Here is a 15,683-nt window from a genome sequence, read left to right as displayed (position 1 = left end):
TGGTCAAAATTTTAAGACATCTGAATGTTTCCTTAAAGCAGAAGTCCAAATGTGTTTACTGAAAATTTTCAGACAGATTTGTGATTTTAAGTGTAGTTAGTAGCAATTAAATTCAAACTTTCAAGTTTGAAAGGACAATTAGACAGAAAGAACACTAAAATGTGAAACTTTGGGAAAGCAGAGCTATAGAAAATTTCTATAAATAAGAAAAAAGCATCTAATTAAATTGGACCAAAACTCATGTTAACTCTTCAGCCCAGGAATAACTCAGACAATAAATTATTTTAATTTCTCCCTATTGAAAAACACATGTGTTGGGGTCCCTGCTGTCCTAACACCTTGGGAAGATTCTTGGGAATTTTTTGAGAATATTCTTGGAAATAATATTGGTAAATATTGATGTAACAGAACATTGGAAATATTCTTGGAAAAAATATCGTGGGAATAGTTTGATGAATAGTTTTCTTTAATTTGTGTTTTAACAGTTCCAGACTTGTGCAAACTTCCAACAGTTTTAATGGAGCCTTCAATTTTTTAAGTACTCAAGAACTCAGCAATTGCTTTCATTTGTAGGTCTTTTTCTTTCATCTTTCCTAATGCAAATTTCTTCATGTTTGTTTAGGGCTAGTAATAACCTTAATGATAGAAAAAGTCTGCCTCTGAGACTCCAAGCCCTACATATGTGTGTTTTTTTAGATCTTCCATCTCTCCCCATTTGCAAGGAATGTTGCTAAAACATGCTGATGCTTTGATTCTGGACAATGGACAAACTACGGAATGTTTTTCCATCTTCTCACATCTTCTTAGCTCTACTTTCTACCCTTCTTGACTGACACTGTGTCTTTCATACTCTTCTTCTAAAGATTTTGCACTGAATTCCTCCAAGATATTCCTCACACTTGTTATGTGCCTTAACTGCAGTTGCCCCTGTAGTTATTGCACATCTACTGATCTGTCCTTTGACTCCTTTGGTCTTCTGCCCTGACCAGAGTACTAAGTACTTTCTATTTCTTGTAGTTCTCGTTTTGTTCCTATGGAGTGGACAAATAACTCATACATTTTTCATTCTTCTGTCGGGGTCACTGACCAGATGCAGACAATCAACTTGTTCAGTGGCACCCACAGCATGAATCTCTAAAGCAACAGACTGTAGTGCTCTGCAGCAGTGAGGACACATATTCCCTGTATTTCTTAAAATCTGATGATGGTGATTTTCTCAGCAAACCAAAATTTAATACTGATTTCTTTTTTCTGTAAAGGTACCTTGGTAATGCAATGGTGATTCTGAGTCACTAGTGCATCAGGGCATGTTTGAGAAGTGTTCTGTAAAGAAATCTTCTGCCATAATTATTTTAGCTGCCCATACTGGGGGTAGGCTCAAATAAAAGAATATATAGCATTACATCCTCTTACAAACAGCCAGTAGATAGTGTGCCAGATCTCGTCCTATCTGCTTATTACATTACTTTTTACATCTGTGTGACACCATGTAGAAGTACAGAGACCTGAAGTGTTACATTTGCCTAAGCACAGAAATCAAATCATAAAAGAGCCACTGCTTGCACTATAACAATGTAGACATATCAGTACTGCTCCTGAGTGTCAAAGTTGGTGGTATTATCATAATTATCTGTGTTCTGAGCATAATTTGGGAATATATTCAATTATACAGTGTACCATCTTACCTAAAGTAAACCAATGTTTTATTAAACTAACTGGAATTGAATTGCTCCATTTAAAGTGTTTCTAATTTAAAAGGCTCATTTTGGAAAGACTCTTCAAAACTGAGCTAATTAGCTGGGATTGCCTATTTGAATACTGTATAAAATACATGACATTTTTCCAAAATGTGTTAAAAATAATTGAACCAGCTGTGGAAAATAAAAAAAGGGTTTTGCTATGATTGCTCATGCAGAATATTTTTTTGGTAAAATGATTTTATAAATGATTTTATAAATTATTTTAATCTATCAGTCTTTCATATACTTAGAATTAAATGCTTGTCTAATTCTAAAACCAAAAGTTGGTATTTATTACTGAACTGTGATTCTTACTCAAAAAACGCCAAACCAAACAAACACAAAAACTTTAAAACCAAACATTTTTTCCTCAAAATTTTCCTTGTATTTATAGCAGGATTAAAATTTCAGAAAGCTTTCTGAAAATTTTAATTAATTAGTTTGTTTTTACTTTTATGAATCCTAGCTGTAAACCTGTTTCAGATAAGAAGTAACTATTGTAACATTTTAATCTGATTTACCTTTAATCTTGAAGTTGTAATGCTTTGCGGCTTATAGGGGGGAGACAAGTAGCACAAACACACCAGAAGTGGTTCAGGTGGGGCTGGACTGAAATGGGTCCTCCATGGGATGTTTGGTAGGGCCAGTGAGGACTGGTAGAGCCCTCATGGCCCTGAGAGTATCCTTCTGTAATATTTTGGTTATTAGCATATTGACATTATTAAAGCTCTATGTAACTGTAAGAATGTTCTTATATTGTTGGGTTTTGTTAACTACAGAGTAATTTTTGAAATGGCATCACAAATCATTGTAAACTGAAGTTTGCATCAAGAGAGTAACAGGTCTGGTAATGGAGAGAGAAAATTATGCATTAGATATGGTTGTATTCCTATGAGTGATATTCATTGCACTTTATACTCATCTTACAGATCAATAATTCCACTTATTTCAGCTAAGTCTTATCTGAATGTCTAGCTCCTTTGAGCAGACTATTTTTGAATTTCTTGAACTCTGTCTTTAGGCACTTCCTGCATAAAATAAAGTGCAGGTAAACAATGTGGATGAAATGCTGGACTTCTTTAATTGATAGGAGTTTTGCCACTGCATTTCCTCTGGTCCAGTATTTAAGACTGCTGCTCTATATTTGTCATCAGAAAATGAGAAATATAGGTTTAAGTTCTTAACTTCTTCAGCCCTCTTTTTATTTTTTTATATAATACAAATTTTTCACCTAATTTTTCATTATCCTGCATTTCATAATTTGATATCCAAGGTTCTTTTTTTAAAACTAGAACATGGGAAGCAGATTTTAGCCTGAGGTTTGTGTTAAGTGTTTTTCTATGGTGAGAGGAAAGAAACCTTCAGATCAGACTGTGATCAGTCTTTGTGAGCGGAAGTTTCCAAACCTTTGCTGAACTGGCAAAAATAGGCATGGCTGTATCCTCCCTTGATAAGGATAAGATTATTCTAACTGAGAAGACTTTTAACCAAAAAGTTACTAAACAAAAGTGAAAAGGGCTCCTAAAAGCCTTTGGCCTTGCAGATGCCTATTAGGACAACTGCTTTTCCCAGAGCAGCAGTTGCCTGGACTAATGATTTTCAAAAGACCATAAGGAAAGTGGAAATCAAGTGGTGAGAAAAAGGTCCTTAACAGCTGCTTTTGTTGCTAGAAGCTCCCTTGATTGCATCACATGTTCATCTCAAACTAGTAAAATTGAACGCAATGTCTCACTGATAATTATATCTTTTTATCTGGAAAAATGGACAAGCCAAACAGTCTCTTTCATCTGCCAGAATCTGTGAAGCAGAGGTAATTGGCAGGATGTTAGAGAGGTCATAGCATAGTCCAGTGAGAGATTAAATACACCTGAACTCCTTGAAATTATCTCAGAATCATTTCAGGCTTCCCGGGGAACCAATTATCATTTAAAGTTAATAATCATAGTGAAAACAACTGGGAAGAATGTTTCTTGTACAGGAAAATTCTGAATACAATGGAAAGGACTGTAAAGTACAGAAAATTCTAGAGAAATTATGCATCATTCAGGTAAAAAAAAAAATCTTTATCCATGTCTCCTTATGTAATTTCCTTCTTATCTAAAAAACTTTCAAGAACAGCAAGAACCAACCTATTAAGAGACACACATACGAGATCTCTTTAACCTTACATGCTTAATCCAGGGATGATCAATAATGGATGCCCAGGGAAGAATCTAAGAATATAACAAGTGTGTAATAAATTTCCCAAATATCTTCCTAGCCTTTAGTCATTCCTACCTAAGGCACTCCCCACCTGTTTCTGTCAGATGTCTTGATGCTGTTGGATAAACATACGTAAGCATACTGAGTGCTAGCAGACTGCCAGAAGCTTTACAGTACCCATGGTCTCTCTGCATGCTTCAGGGATAGAACTGTATGGTATCAGGTGACTTCAGGGAGAAAAGTGTCTCTCTACAGCAGCAGAGACAATCCTGCTTTTTTCCTTCTCTCATGCACTCACGCCACTCCAGTGAGAGCATGATTGGTGAGCCTGCACTTCTTTTTTAGTCTGTTTCTCTTGGCTCTCTGTTGCAGCTCTTCCCCTTTCCTGCACATCTGCGCTTCTCCTAAAGGAGTGCATCTGGCTCCTCTTTCTTCAAGAAGCAGAATTCAATTATTTTTGGGATTGTTTATGCTGGCTTTGAACACAGGATAAGCTTACACCTATATATGCAAACATTTTTCAAAAGCTCAAACCTAGCTGGATGCCGAAAGCCAGGCAGTCATCCTGCCAACTGACTCCAAAATTGTTAAGACTGTGTTTAACATAAAGTGTTTGTCTCCTTGCTGTATCAGTTTGATCCCTAATAGTAAATCCCTGTAAAGTACTAATGGCAGTGGATCAGGGCTCTCTGTTACAAGATCTTGCCTTCCAGTGCTCTCATTGTTTTCTTTGAGAGTAACAATTCTCTTTATCTTCAAAGAAATGCATGTCTGTGTTTGTAAGATTTTAGTAAGTGCAATGCAAATATTACAGATTGTGCAGATTAATGGAATAATACAATATAGTGTTGGTTAGGTAGTTAAAAAAGTGCAGGTTAACAATATATGGGAAAGGCTAGTGGAACAGGTTTGCATTAAGGTTTTTTGAGTTTGGAACTTTGTAATATTAACAGGAAATTAAAACAAATTAAAGAAATCAAGTTCAAATCTGATTTCTGGAGCAGGGATTGTATGCACAAGGATTTCAAGCTTAAAATAGTATTCTTGGAATTCTTTAATATAAAAATTTGACTTGCAAAATATTTAATGAAATTATTAAAAAGGGCTGTTATACTTGGCACAACTTCCCTCTCAGCATGCATGTTAATATTAAGTTCTAACGTAATTTTACCTCAATTTTTTCTTCTCTCATTTATTGTCTCATACATGTTTCCCAGGATAGCCCACTGGTCTTACAGTCTGACAGAAATGTAACAGTGAATGCAAGAAATCACATGGGACAGTTAACTGGACAACTGACAGTAGGTGAGTGTTCTTTATTGGCTGTTATATTTATCAATTAGCTTTATTAATAGGTTTCATTTATTATCTTCACGTATAAAATATTACTGAAAAGTCAGGAAAAAGAATCTCATCACCATGCTCAAAAACCATTGCATACAATGGATCATAAGAGCATGATTCAGCATTAGCTCAAGGAAGAAAAACTAGAAATGCCTCAAAATAGCTAAAATGAAAATAGCTTAATAAAAAATTATTATTTTTGAGACCATTGTAACAAAACAAACTGAAAAAGCCTCAGCAAAATATGTTTCAACAACACTTTCAGTGGAAAAATAACCATAATTTTCTTTTTCTTCTTCTTATACTTTCTGTAAGTCTTCCATTACTTCAGTGGCAATGGCTTTGGCCCTGTCACTTGTTTAGGGCATTTGTATCAGCACACATTCAAAGTGGCTGGAGTAACAGAATGTTAAAAATCAGAAAAAAACCCCCCAAAAAAAAAATGCTTTCCTAGTCATTCATTAAAACTGATATTTTACAAAGTCTAAAATATTGCACGTCCAAATGAAATGGATATAAAAGAATCCTCTACTTATCTGTTTCAACTACCATGTATTTCCCCCATTTTATGAAATTTATTGTGTTATACTTTGTTTTTAGTATGAATCATACTTCTTGTGTTTATAAAGAAGAGTACTGATATTAATTTATTTTTAAGGATATTGGCCAAAAAATTACTGGAAAGTGATTTATTAGTTCTGGTACAAAACAATATATTTTGACTGGGAATGGGATAAAAAAATAACAATATATATTCATAAGACATTAGTATATAAAATTCAAGCAGACACCTCTTAGACTTTGTTTTCATTTTTTTCATTTTACTTCTGGATTAAGATATGTTCTATTCATTGTTTTTTCCTCAAGTGCTGAGCATATGCCCACAAATAATTTTAAGTTAAACTCCAGTTGTGATCTATACTAAGTTTTCATACTGACAGGAGGCAGTGGCTTCTAGTTGTAAAAATCTTTTCCAAGTGCACACAGTGACACACCATCTGCACTGATTTCCCTGAACAACCACATTGAATGAGTGTGCAAAGGTAACCAGACTTGCTAGCAGGTACAGATGAGCAAAATTAAGCTAACACCTGTTCTGGCCATATTGTACTTGCCCAGTGCAATTACAAAATGCAGTCCTCTATCATCCGGTAAAACTATTGTTAAAACCTCTACTTCAGCTGGTAATTGCAAAAAGGTGAGTTATCCATGGCAGACATTCACATTGGCTGAAATGGGTATCATATTTTTATCACTGACACTATTCTGGCTGAGGGAATCCAGCACTGAAAATGTGTGTGAGTGAATTGAGGCTGACCTACTTAAAGGCATCACACTAGAGGTTAATATTCTAAAAACGTGAAGGCCTGAAAAAAACATGTTTTTGTGTTGCTATCATTAGGGTGAACACCTTAAGCTTCTTGGTGCGCAGCTGGTGCCGTCTCTGGAGACTAGAAGCTAGTTAAATTGCAATATTGTATTTACATTATTTCTTAATCTATCTTCCACTTTGTTTCATATATGGCCTTTGTTATTTCTTATATTGGTATAAAAACTTTTTTTTTTTTTGGTGAATCCCCTGTACAGTATTGGATGCATGTTAAAATACTCCTTATCTCTTATTAAATACTTCTTACTTAATAAAGATAGTCACAACTGCCAGTAGAATCAGTAATACCTGAATGTTCTGCTTTTAAGAAATCAAAGAAATTAACAGGAACCTTAAAGTAAAAATATATTATTAAGGCACTCCCTTCTAAATTTTTTGTTGTGAAAGATAGAATAGAGACAAGTTTTTACTTTTGCCTAGGTAAAAGCATGGCCACATCTGCTGAAAGAACGGGAGGGGAGTTTTCTATACAGAGTTGGCTGACAGGAGAAAATATTTTTTTCTCTTAGTTGTAAATGTGCCCCAGAAAGTCCCTGTTTTTAAAAATGCTCTCTGTCAATTCCCTAATGATGTGTGCTGAAGCAGCTGTTTATGAGGCTGCCCAATGAAAGGAATGAAAATAAACAGTGAGGAAAAATGTTTTAAACAACAAAAAAGCAAATTATCATGTCTTGGGGAAAAAATTTTCTTGTTAAAACTCTGAAATATTATCTGTTCATTCTTTAAAGAGTTGAATAATAATAATTTAAAAAAATAGACTACAAATTAATATGCATGGCAAGAGCATTTTAAAAAGAAAGAGGAATGCCAGTGCATTCAAAAGGATGATAATGCCCTTTTTATACATGTGATATCATTGGCATTTTATCCACATTTCACAGGACTGAAGTGATACTACAAACCAGCAAATAGGCTGGTCTCATCCTGTGCTTGGCAACCAAATTGCCACTCATGCCAAATTCTAGGACAACTAAAAATTCTTTCTGTGGTGTTTGAAACCATGCCACGTAAGACTAAGACAGCCTTAAGAGCATATAATTAGGGAAGATGGATTAATGTAAAAAAGTATTATTGTTATTGGGCTGGGAGGAAGATGGCAATATGTTCACTCAGGGAGATGGAAAAAAAATCCAGTGAAACTCTTAATGGGTATTCAGTTTTGTAAGTGACAAAATATGTCATTACAGCCATCATTAAGACATCTTGGGAAACATCCTAACCTAGGTGGAGTGAAGAAAAAGTATATTAAATAAGTCTTTTAAAAAGTAACTAAGTGTATTGGATGATTGAGTGGTTGCTTGTGTAAATGGTAAAAATTCAAGTTATGCTTCAGGTCATACAAGACCAAGGGTACACCCATTACTGCAGTACAGTAATTTTTATACTGGCACCAAAGTCTGTACAGAGAGAAAGTCACAGCTGTAGCAATGCTCTCTGTTGGGAACTGTACCAACTGAGCAAGAGATGTTGGTTTGTACTCCAGTCTATTCATGACATATGGTCTGGAAACTGCCAAGTTTGTGTCTGGATCTCCAAGAGGACTCTGCAGCCTTCAGTTTAGACATGCCATTTAAGACCAATGGAGCAGATGTAGCACAGTCATGAATTGTATGTACAAAATAAAGATGAAAAGATGACAATCCATTGAATTTTGCTGGCTAAATTGTCAGATCTCTCCCCTAGCAACCCTTATTACTAACACTTCTGCATTGTACATTCTACAGAATTACCTTTACACAACATTTTGTCTCTGTTTAATCAATGTTTGCACAGTTTATATGGAAATTTTTTTTTCTACTGATCTTAGAAATGCATATTAGTTGCTCACCTTGAGCCACAAGTCTTTTGTCTCCATGCTGTCTGCACATATCTTAGATACCTCTGCCTGCCTTTGAGTGGAGTACATTAGGCTCACAAGCACTAAAAAAATGTAATAGGACATTTGAAACTGAAACACACATTTGTATTTAATGTAAATTCTTCCTCTGGTTGAATTATTATTTCAGGGTTTTTGTTTTTGGTTTTTTATTTTTTTTTTGTTTGTTTGGGATTTTTTTTTTTTTTTGGGGGGGGGTTTTTGTGGTTTTTTTTTGTTGGTTTTTTTTTCCTGTTTATGTTTTTGTTTTTTTGGTTTGGTTTGGTTTTTTTCCTTACTCTTTTTCTTACTGCAATAATTGTTTCTGACAGATATTTCATCTACTGTTTGACCCTTTTCTATTCATAAAGAACTCTTTGAAATGTGCACGCAAAAAAGAAGCATTTAATTTCTGCTAAGCTTAGAACCCTCAGACAGAATCATAACTCTCAAAGACATCCAGACATGTACAAGTCATATCTTTAGAGAGCTCCTGAACCTCCTATCTCTCTAGTCACTGAGATCTACAGAACCATGCAAATTCAGAAAAAATATTTGAATACCAAAGTTATATCACATTCTTGCAGCTACTTTTTGAAAATAGCAGGCAGATGTATGATTTTCAATTATAGCATTGCTAAAGACTGATGACACTGCTGAAAGATCTACTCAAATAATTTGTCAAGCTTGGAGATCCTTTCCATATATTTACCACAAAACTTATCTTGTGTATTCCGAGATGTTTTTCTTTAAAATGTGCTTTCTTACTTGCGGTGTTCCATCAGGAGTACTTGGGTTATTGTGCAGAAACTCTTGGACATTAGAAACTGCAGGTATGTAACTTTGTGGGAGTGGGAGTCTCCTTTGTCATTCATACCTATATCCTGTAGGGCAGTTTCCTATGCTTATATCAAGTGATACCTTAACAGGTAACACACCCTACTACCCCTTTGCTTCTGAGGTCCTCAAAGTAACTCATCACCTAAAGGCCATTCCTGATGTTCCCTTTGCAACATTTAGATATCAATGAAGGTCTGAAGCAAGATACAATATTTCAAATATTCTTGCTTTTAGAATAATTTGTAGGAGTAACAAAACATAATAATATATTCTTACTCTATGGGGTACTAGCAATAATAATAAAGTGCATGTACAAATATGTGTATAGGTGTTGCTCTAAATCTTTTGGATTATTGTCAAATATTTACTTAAGATTTTTATGAACTTGAACTAAGTATCCATTAATAACATGCTTAATGAGACAAGAAATGTTTCTGGCTTTGAATCTTGCTTGCAAACACTGTAGACTCAAATGGAAGGTCTTTTCTCCTAAGTATTGCAAGAAGAGGGTGGTTTTAGAATGATCAGACACTCTTTCCTCAGTGTTGGAAAAGGGAGAAAATGGTCTCAGCTTTTCTCTTATCTGCATAATTGTTCTTGTATCATCTGTAGTAGGGTGCTGGGAGGGAAGGGATGAGTTGGTTTACAATCCCTCATCAGCTTCTGCCTTTCAACAGGGCAAACATGGATTAGAACTTCTCAGGAATATGTGGAAGAAGGGCTTTCTCCCGCTTACAAAGAGGTTTGCCTGCCTGTCATCCCAAACTACAGTGAGATTTCCAGAATCTGAAATACATTAAACTTTCTGCTAGTCTAATTTCTATATTAAGACAATTGCTCTTGTAACCACTATGGTACAGTAGGATAATTATTATTACTAAGAAGATATGGCAAAACAAATCCAGATAAATGAGTTATCAATTTCTCAGCATTTTCCCAATTTCTATTCCTTAACTGAAATACAGACTGAATAAACACAAATTTTGGTCCCTAACACCACTTTAATGTATGCAAATAAGCAAAGCAGACAATTCATTTTACCATACTTAGATGAATTAGTCCAGTTTTTGCAGTTATATACAAAGAGGAGGATTTCACATTGAAATTCAGACTGAATATGTAATAGCTTAAAATCTTCTTTTGGGACATTTTTTCATTTATCAAGTTATTGTAGTGAAGGTTTTCAACTTATAGTTACTTCACTTCCTCTTAATTTTCTAATACAGAAATAAATGAACACAGAGTCCCTAATTTCTGGGCTAAATTACTTGCATTGCTTACATATTTTCAGATTTTTTGCACCTTATATGGAATTTTCTGTTGACAATCATTGGTTGATATTTTCCCTTTTACCTTTAGATTAGGTAGTTGTCATTCAGAGAATATTTAGATAATTTACACAGCAAAATCTTATACATTCTGAGTGTAATAATTTTAAAGTATAATACTTCTTTAACTTTTATAGCCAGTTAAACACTCTTCCCAAATATTCAAATTTAAACAGTTTATCAGGATGTGAAAATGCTTCTTGTATGCTAGTTTGTGGTACAAATCCATTGTAAGATCTTTTAAATGGAGGTAAATGGAAGATAGCTTGCTCTTTTTTATACAGGTTAGTTTATCTTGTACTTAACTGCAGAGTTAAAGGATTTCTTTCATCTTCAGGAGTCACTGCAGAAGGAATGATGGAGCAGTGCCTGGAAGGCCATATGGCTTTATGTCTCCTCCTGGCAAAGCATGTGAGACAAGCCAAGAGGCAGTCAGAAAGTGAGCCATGTTGCTCATAACAGTTGAAATGTCCAGCTGGAATCTGCGTCTCATCCCTCCTCATAATTTACAGTGCAGCGTGATGTTGCCTCCATTTCTGTCTGTCTAGTCCATGGAAAAGTCTCTTTACAAACCATATGTGCTGTAACAGGTTTTGTGATAGGAGTTTACCTAATATATACTCTTAATCACTTTGGCTAAACTATCATGGTAATCCACTCCCATTAATTAATTATCCTGAAGTGTGATATTAGGAAATGTGAAGGTCTCTGAAAACTGGCCCAAACTTTGACCTATTTGCCAGCACTTTGATGGGTCTGCCAAACTAATCCTGAAAAAAATAACATCTTAATTTATTTGAAATTTATCCATATTTCTCTTGTAATTGTCTGTTTAAGTAGTTTGCAAATAATAGAAAGTATTGAGGTTTGGTTGTTTTGATTCAGAATCAAGAGGAAGACAACTCCTTTCTAATTTTTGTTCCTATTTTACTTGTAAATTAGTTGCATCATTTTCTGTGTTAAACTTCATATGTGCATTTGAAATTCAGCTATGGCAAATATGCCTTTGTGGCAAGCAATTGCATTAACTGGATTGAAAAATAATACTTTTTACACATCCATTACCCAATTAACTCATAAAACTATTAAATATACTACATCAACCATTTTCTATCCAGTTTGTGCTTGGTTAACAAGGTCTCTTTGAAAGAAAGAGATGCTTTACACAGTACTTCTGATTGCATTTGATGAATTAGGTATCTTTTCAGTTTTTAGCAATATCTTTCATATCATTATGATGATCTTATTGTATGTTATGTGCAGACATAACACTAAATTCCTGTTTAATATTTGAAATACTGTATGGTGTAAAATATGTCTTAAGTTTCCCTCATTGCCACAATAATTGCTACATGAAAACTGTGCTGTAAAAGTAGATTAATAAGATATCTCTCTGTCAGTTATTAGGGCAAAGTAGTAATTCTTTCTTGTAGGTATTGCCACTATTTAGTCCAATACCTCCTTCCTGAAATACAAAAGCATATCACATCAGTTGAGATGTCAAGAATTAAAAATTCTCTATGAATAAACACAACTGCAAGCAGCGGTAGATTAGGTAGACTAATTGAATTCTGTGCAATTTCAGCATGGTTATTTCAGGGGAGAGAGAGGGTGCTTATACATTATTGATATTAAACAGCTTATCCAAAATGTCTGTGCAGTGGATATGATTCTTTGCTTTAAGTTTCATCATCCTCAGTAGTGTGTTATACAGAAACTTCTTTGTATCTTAATATGAATAACTTCAGTACTTCCAGAGCTGAGGTCTTAAGACCTCTTCCCTATCCCCTTATTTCTGCGTTCAATATATTTTCTTTCTTCTTTCTACCTCCTTCAGACTCTAAAAGTTTTTGTCATTTGAGTCTTGATCCAACTTTTCTTCTCTTTTTCTTTCCCTCAGTCTGAGCTCAGGAAGACTATTTCTACCTCGGATACAAGGTACACCTCATGTTAGTTCATATCTGAAGTTGTATTGATCTAAATGGAAAGCATCTTTTCTGTCCGTAACTGACAGACGAAAAGAAAAACATATTTTATACTTTTATAAATAGTCTGATATTTTTCTTTTTGTACCATAGACAAAATACATGCAGATTATTTTCTTTCCTTGTTTGTCCATCATCTAAATATGGAGGGAATTTTAAGGTCCGGTACCTTATTTTTGATGTAGTGCTGGCAGGAACACCTGGCATGCTAAAGACTGGTGAGGTGCTGGCTTCCTGCAGGGGAGCCTTCAAAAATAAGCCACCACAAGCCTCTTTTTCTCATGAAAGCACAATGGTCTATACCCTCTGTCACTTTTGAGGTGATATGAAAATGATGAAAGGGAACACTAAATCAGTGTTTTCCAGGCAGGGATTATGGAGGGGAGCAGGAGTACAGCAGTGACTGTGTAGAGAGAGGTGCCCAATCTGCTTGGTACGAGCCTCAGCTCACTGCCTTAGGGTTTCATCTCAGTGCTAACTTTGACCCCAGAGCATTTGTAGTGAGCCTGGACATATACTGAAGTAGATTTTAATTATCAATAGCTATTTGGCAGTGTACTGCGGTCCTCTGCTTACTTTGGTGCTTTATAGGCTTTTTATTTTACCTTATTGTATTTTAAATACATGTCTGGACCTTTCCACTGTTTCTAGAAAATTGGCACTGAAAAATGGGAGAAAAAGGTACTCTGTTGTAATTCTCAAATGTTTTATCCTCTTCCCATCCCACCCAACCCGACCCCATGACAAATCAGAGGGCCTGGAACTATGAGCAGTTGATTGATTTAACTGTAGAAGAAGAGTCTGAGTGGGAAGAGGTAATTAGTGTTTTCATGGTGGTGCAGAAGTGTTAGTGTTTAAACATTAATCCATTGCCATCTGTCCTGCTGCTGTTACCCACATGCTGTTGGCCAGTACAGAGAGCATAACTGCTGCCCAAATGTTCAGAGCAGGGAAGGAGAAGTGGTTTCCTTTTGTAGGAGAGACATCCCAAGAGTCAAAGAAATGGGTTTATGCAGAGGAAATAAGTAGGTTTTAGAGGTATAGGAGTAGGTTTGAAGGATGCAGCATACATCTTCCAAGGATGGTTCTAATTCTTTGTCTTTAGCTTTATCTGAAGCTAAGACTTCATTTAACTTCAAAAACAGCTGCTGTGCATGCCTTGTGACATTCACAAAGCTGCTGCTGGGTGATAAGCATTATTAAATTACCTACAACATCTGGACCTTTAACAAGTCTCTGACAGGACATTAAGGTTTTATTTTTACCCCTTTTTTCCCTGATGTTCAGACAACTCACTAATATTGTCAGGAATATATTATTCTGAGGGGTGAAGGACAAAATAGGGGCAAAAAATGAGAAGCCTATTTTAAATTAATTCAATACAAAGACATAATTTAAAAGAAAGAGAAAAGCAGTGAGATCTTTCTGGTGTTCTTTATTTCATATTTGCAGAGAACACTTGGAGGTAGAAATTCAACAGCCTGCTGATCTTGTTAAAGGTGTTGAAATAACAGCAAAGAGATTTTTCAAACATAGGGGTGAGAAGTAATTTAATTGTAGACTTAGATTCTTTCTTCAGCTAAGTCATCTTTAAAAAGTCTGAATTCTATCAGTTTTATTATTGAAGCAGCTATAGGAAATTAGCCTGTTTCTGTTTGTAAAAGATATTCTTGCAAGTGAACAGTCAGACTTGGAAACATTTGTTTTTGCCCTTGAAAATTATTTGTCCATCTGAGATTGTGAACCTCTTAGATAGCAAGTTCTGGTTCATATAAATTAGATTACTAATATTAGAAAAATAAATAATAAAAATATTTCAGTTTTATGGAATTTTCCCTCACATGTCTTTAGACTATTCAAAGTTTCATCTCAGCATTATGTTGAAATTATGTTTTCTAAATTGTTTTCTAAAAAACTTCAATATTGAATTTTAATTTCTATTCATTGCACTGCTCCAAGTCCCATAAAAAAAATGTACTTCCAAAATGAACTTCAATGTAACACTGAAACTTTAAAATACATTGGAAAATAGCAATTAATAGCCACAGCTAGAACACTGCTGCTTTTTTGTGCTTATTTACAAATGAAAATGTTTATTTCCCTTTTTTTTTTTACCTCCATTTAGTACAGTATTAAGTTTCAAGTTCCATATTATGCCAATACTAGACATGTTTAATTGTGCCATTTGTAGATGGGCAGAACTATCTTGATGTGATTTGTCTCAAGCATGTACAGCATTGATAAAGATATATTTATTATGGATTTTAAAAGTTTCTTTAATACACAAATATATCTCTGAAAATAACTTCTTTTTCCTTAGGCTATTCTTAGAGTGATAAATATTGTAGTTGTGACTGAATTATGAACAGATGGCATTGAATTAATGATTAGCTGAATATTTTTAAATATAACTAGATTTCTTCCTGTGAAAAAAAGTATTCCATAAATCTGAAATTAATTAGTCATTGGGAATAGTTATCATTCACTGCGTCACTACCATGTGTTAGAGATCAAAATAATACAGAGTGAGCATTTTTTTCCAAATCAAAATTAAGGGCTCTCTTGCCTTCAAAATAAGTTATTACAACATTAGGGTTCCAAAACTTCATGATTTTCCTTGTGTGTCATTTTGCACAGATATTTTGGTTGCAGAAGTTGTTTTGCTACTCTTTTATTATACATATTACCCGTAGCATCTGGATGTGTTATGACCTCAAAGTTTTCAGACACTTAAAGATTTTTACCCATTTGTTTTCTGATGCAGGAGAAGAAGTCAGGTGCTTATTTAGCGCATTTATTTTTGTCTCGTTGGGTGATTCTGGTTGGTTTGCCATACTTCTGAAGCAAAAGCTTTCAGCTAGACCAGACAAAAACTCCACCTATGCTGCAGGTCTTGTCTCTGAATTTGCACATCCATCTGCATCTAGGTTATATTTCTTTCCAGATATGGGATCGTACACTCTTTTAAGGACACTTCAGATTTCCCAAGGGTATCAGTGT

General features: G+C 34.7%; 1 protein-coding gene across 2 annotated transcripts in view; it reads left to right on the top strand.

The window, feature by feature from the left end:
• The window catches only part of SGCZ (sarcoglycan zeta), a 171,611-nt gene that overhangs the window by 102,493 nt on the left and 53,435 nt on the right, over nucleotides 1-15,683 (top strand). For both annotated transcript variants that reach the window (XM_041490283.1, XM_041490274.1), the window contains exon 3: nucleotides 5,159-5,246. In XM_041490283.1, coding sequence (XP_041346217.1) covers nucleotides 5,159-5,246 — 88 coding nt within the window. The remainder of the gene's footprint in view (nucleotides 1-5,158; nucleotides 5,247-15,683) is intronic.

The sequence above is a fragment of the Pyrgilauda ruficollis genome, unplaced genomic scaffold, assembly GCF_017590135.1.
Source record: "Pyrgilauda ruficollis isolate IOZ18807 unplaced genomic scaffold, ASM1759013v1 scaffold1, whole genome shotgun sequence".
NCBI lineage: Eukaryota > Metazoa > Chordata > Aves > Passeriformes > Passeridae > Pyrgilauda > Pyrgilauda ruficollis.
This window is presented reverse-complemented; position numbering and strand designations above follow the sequence as displayed.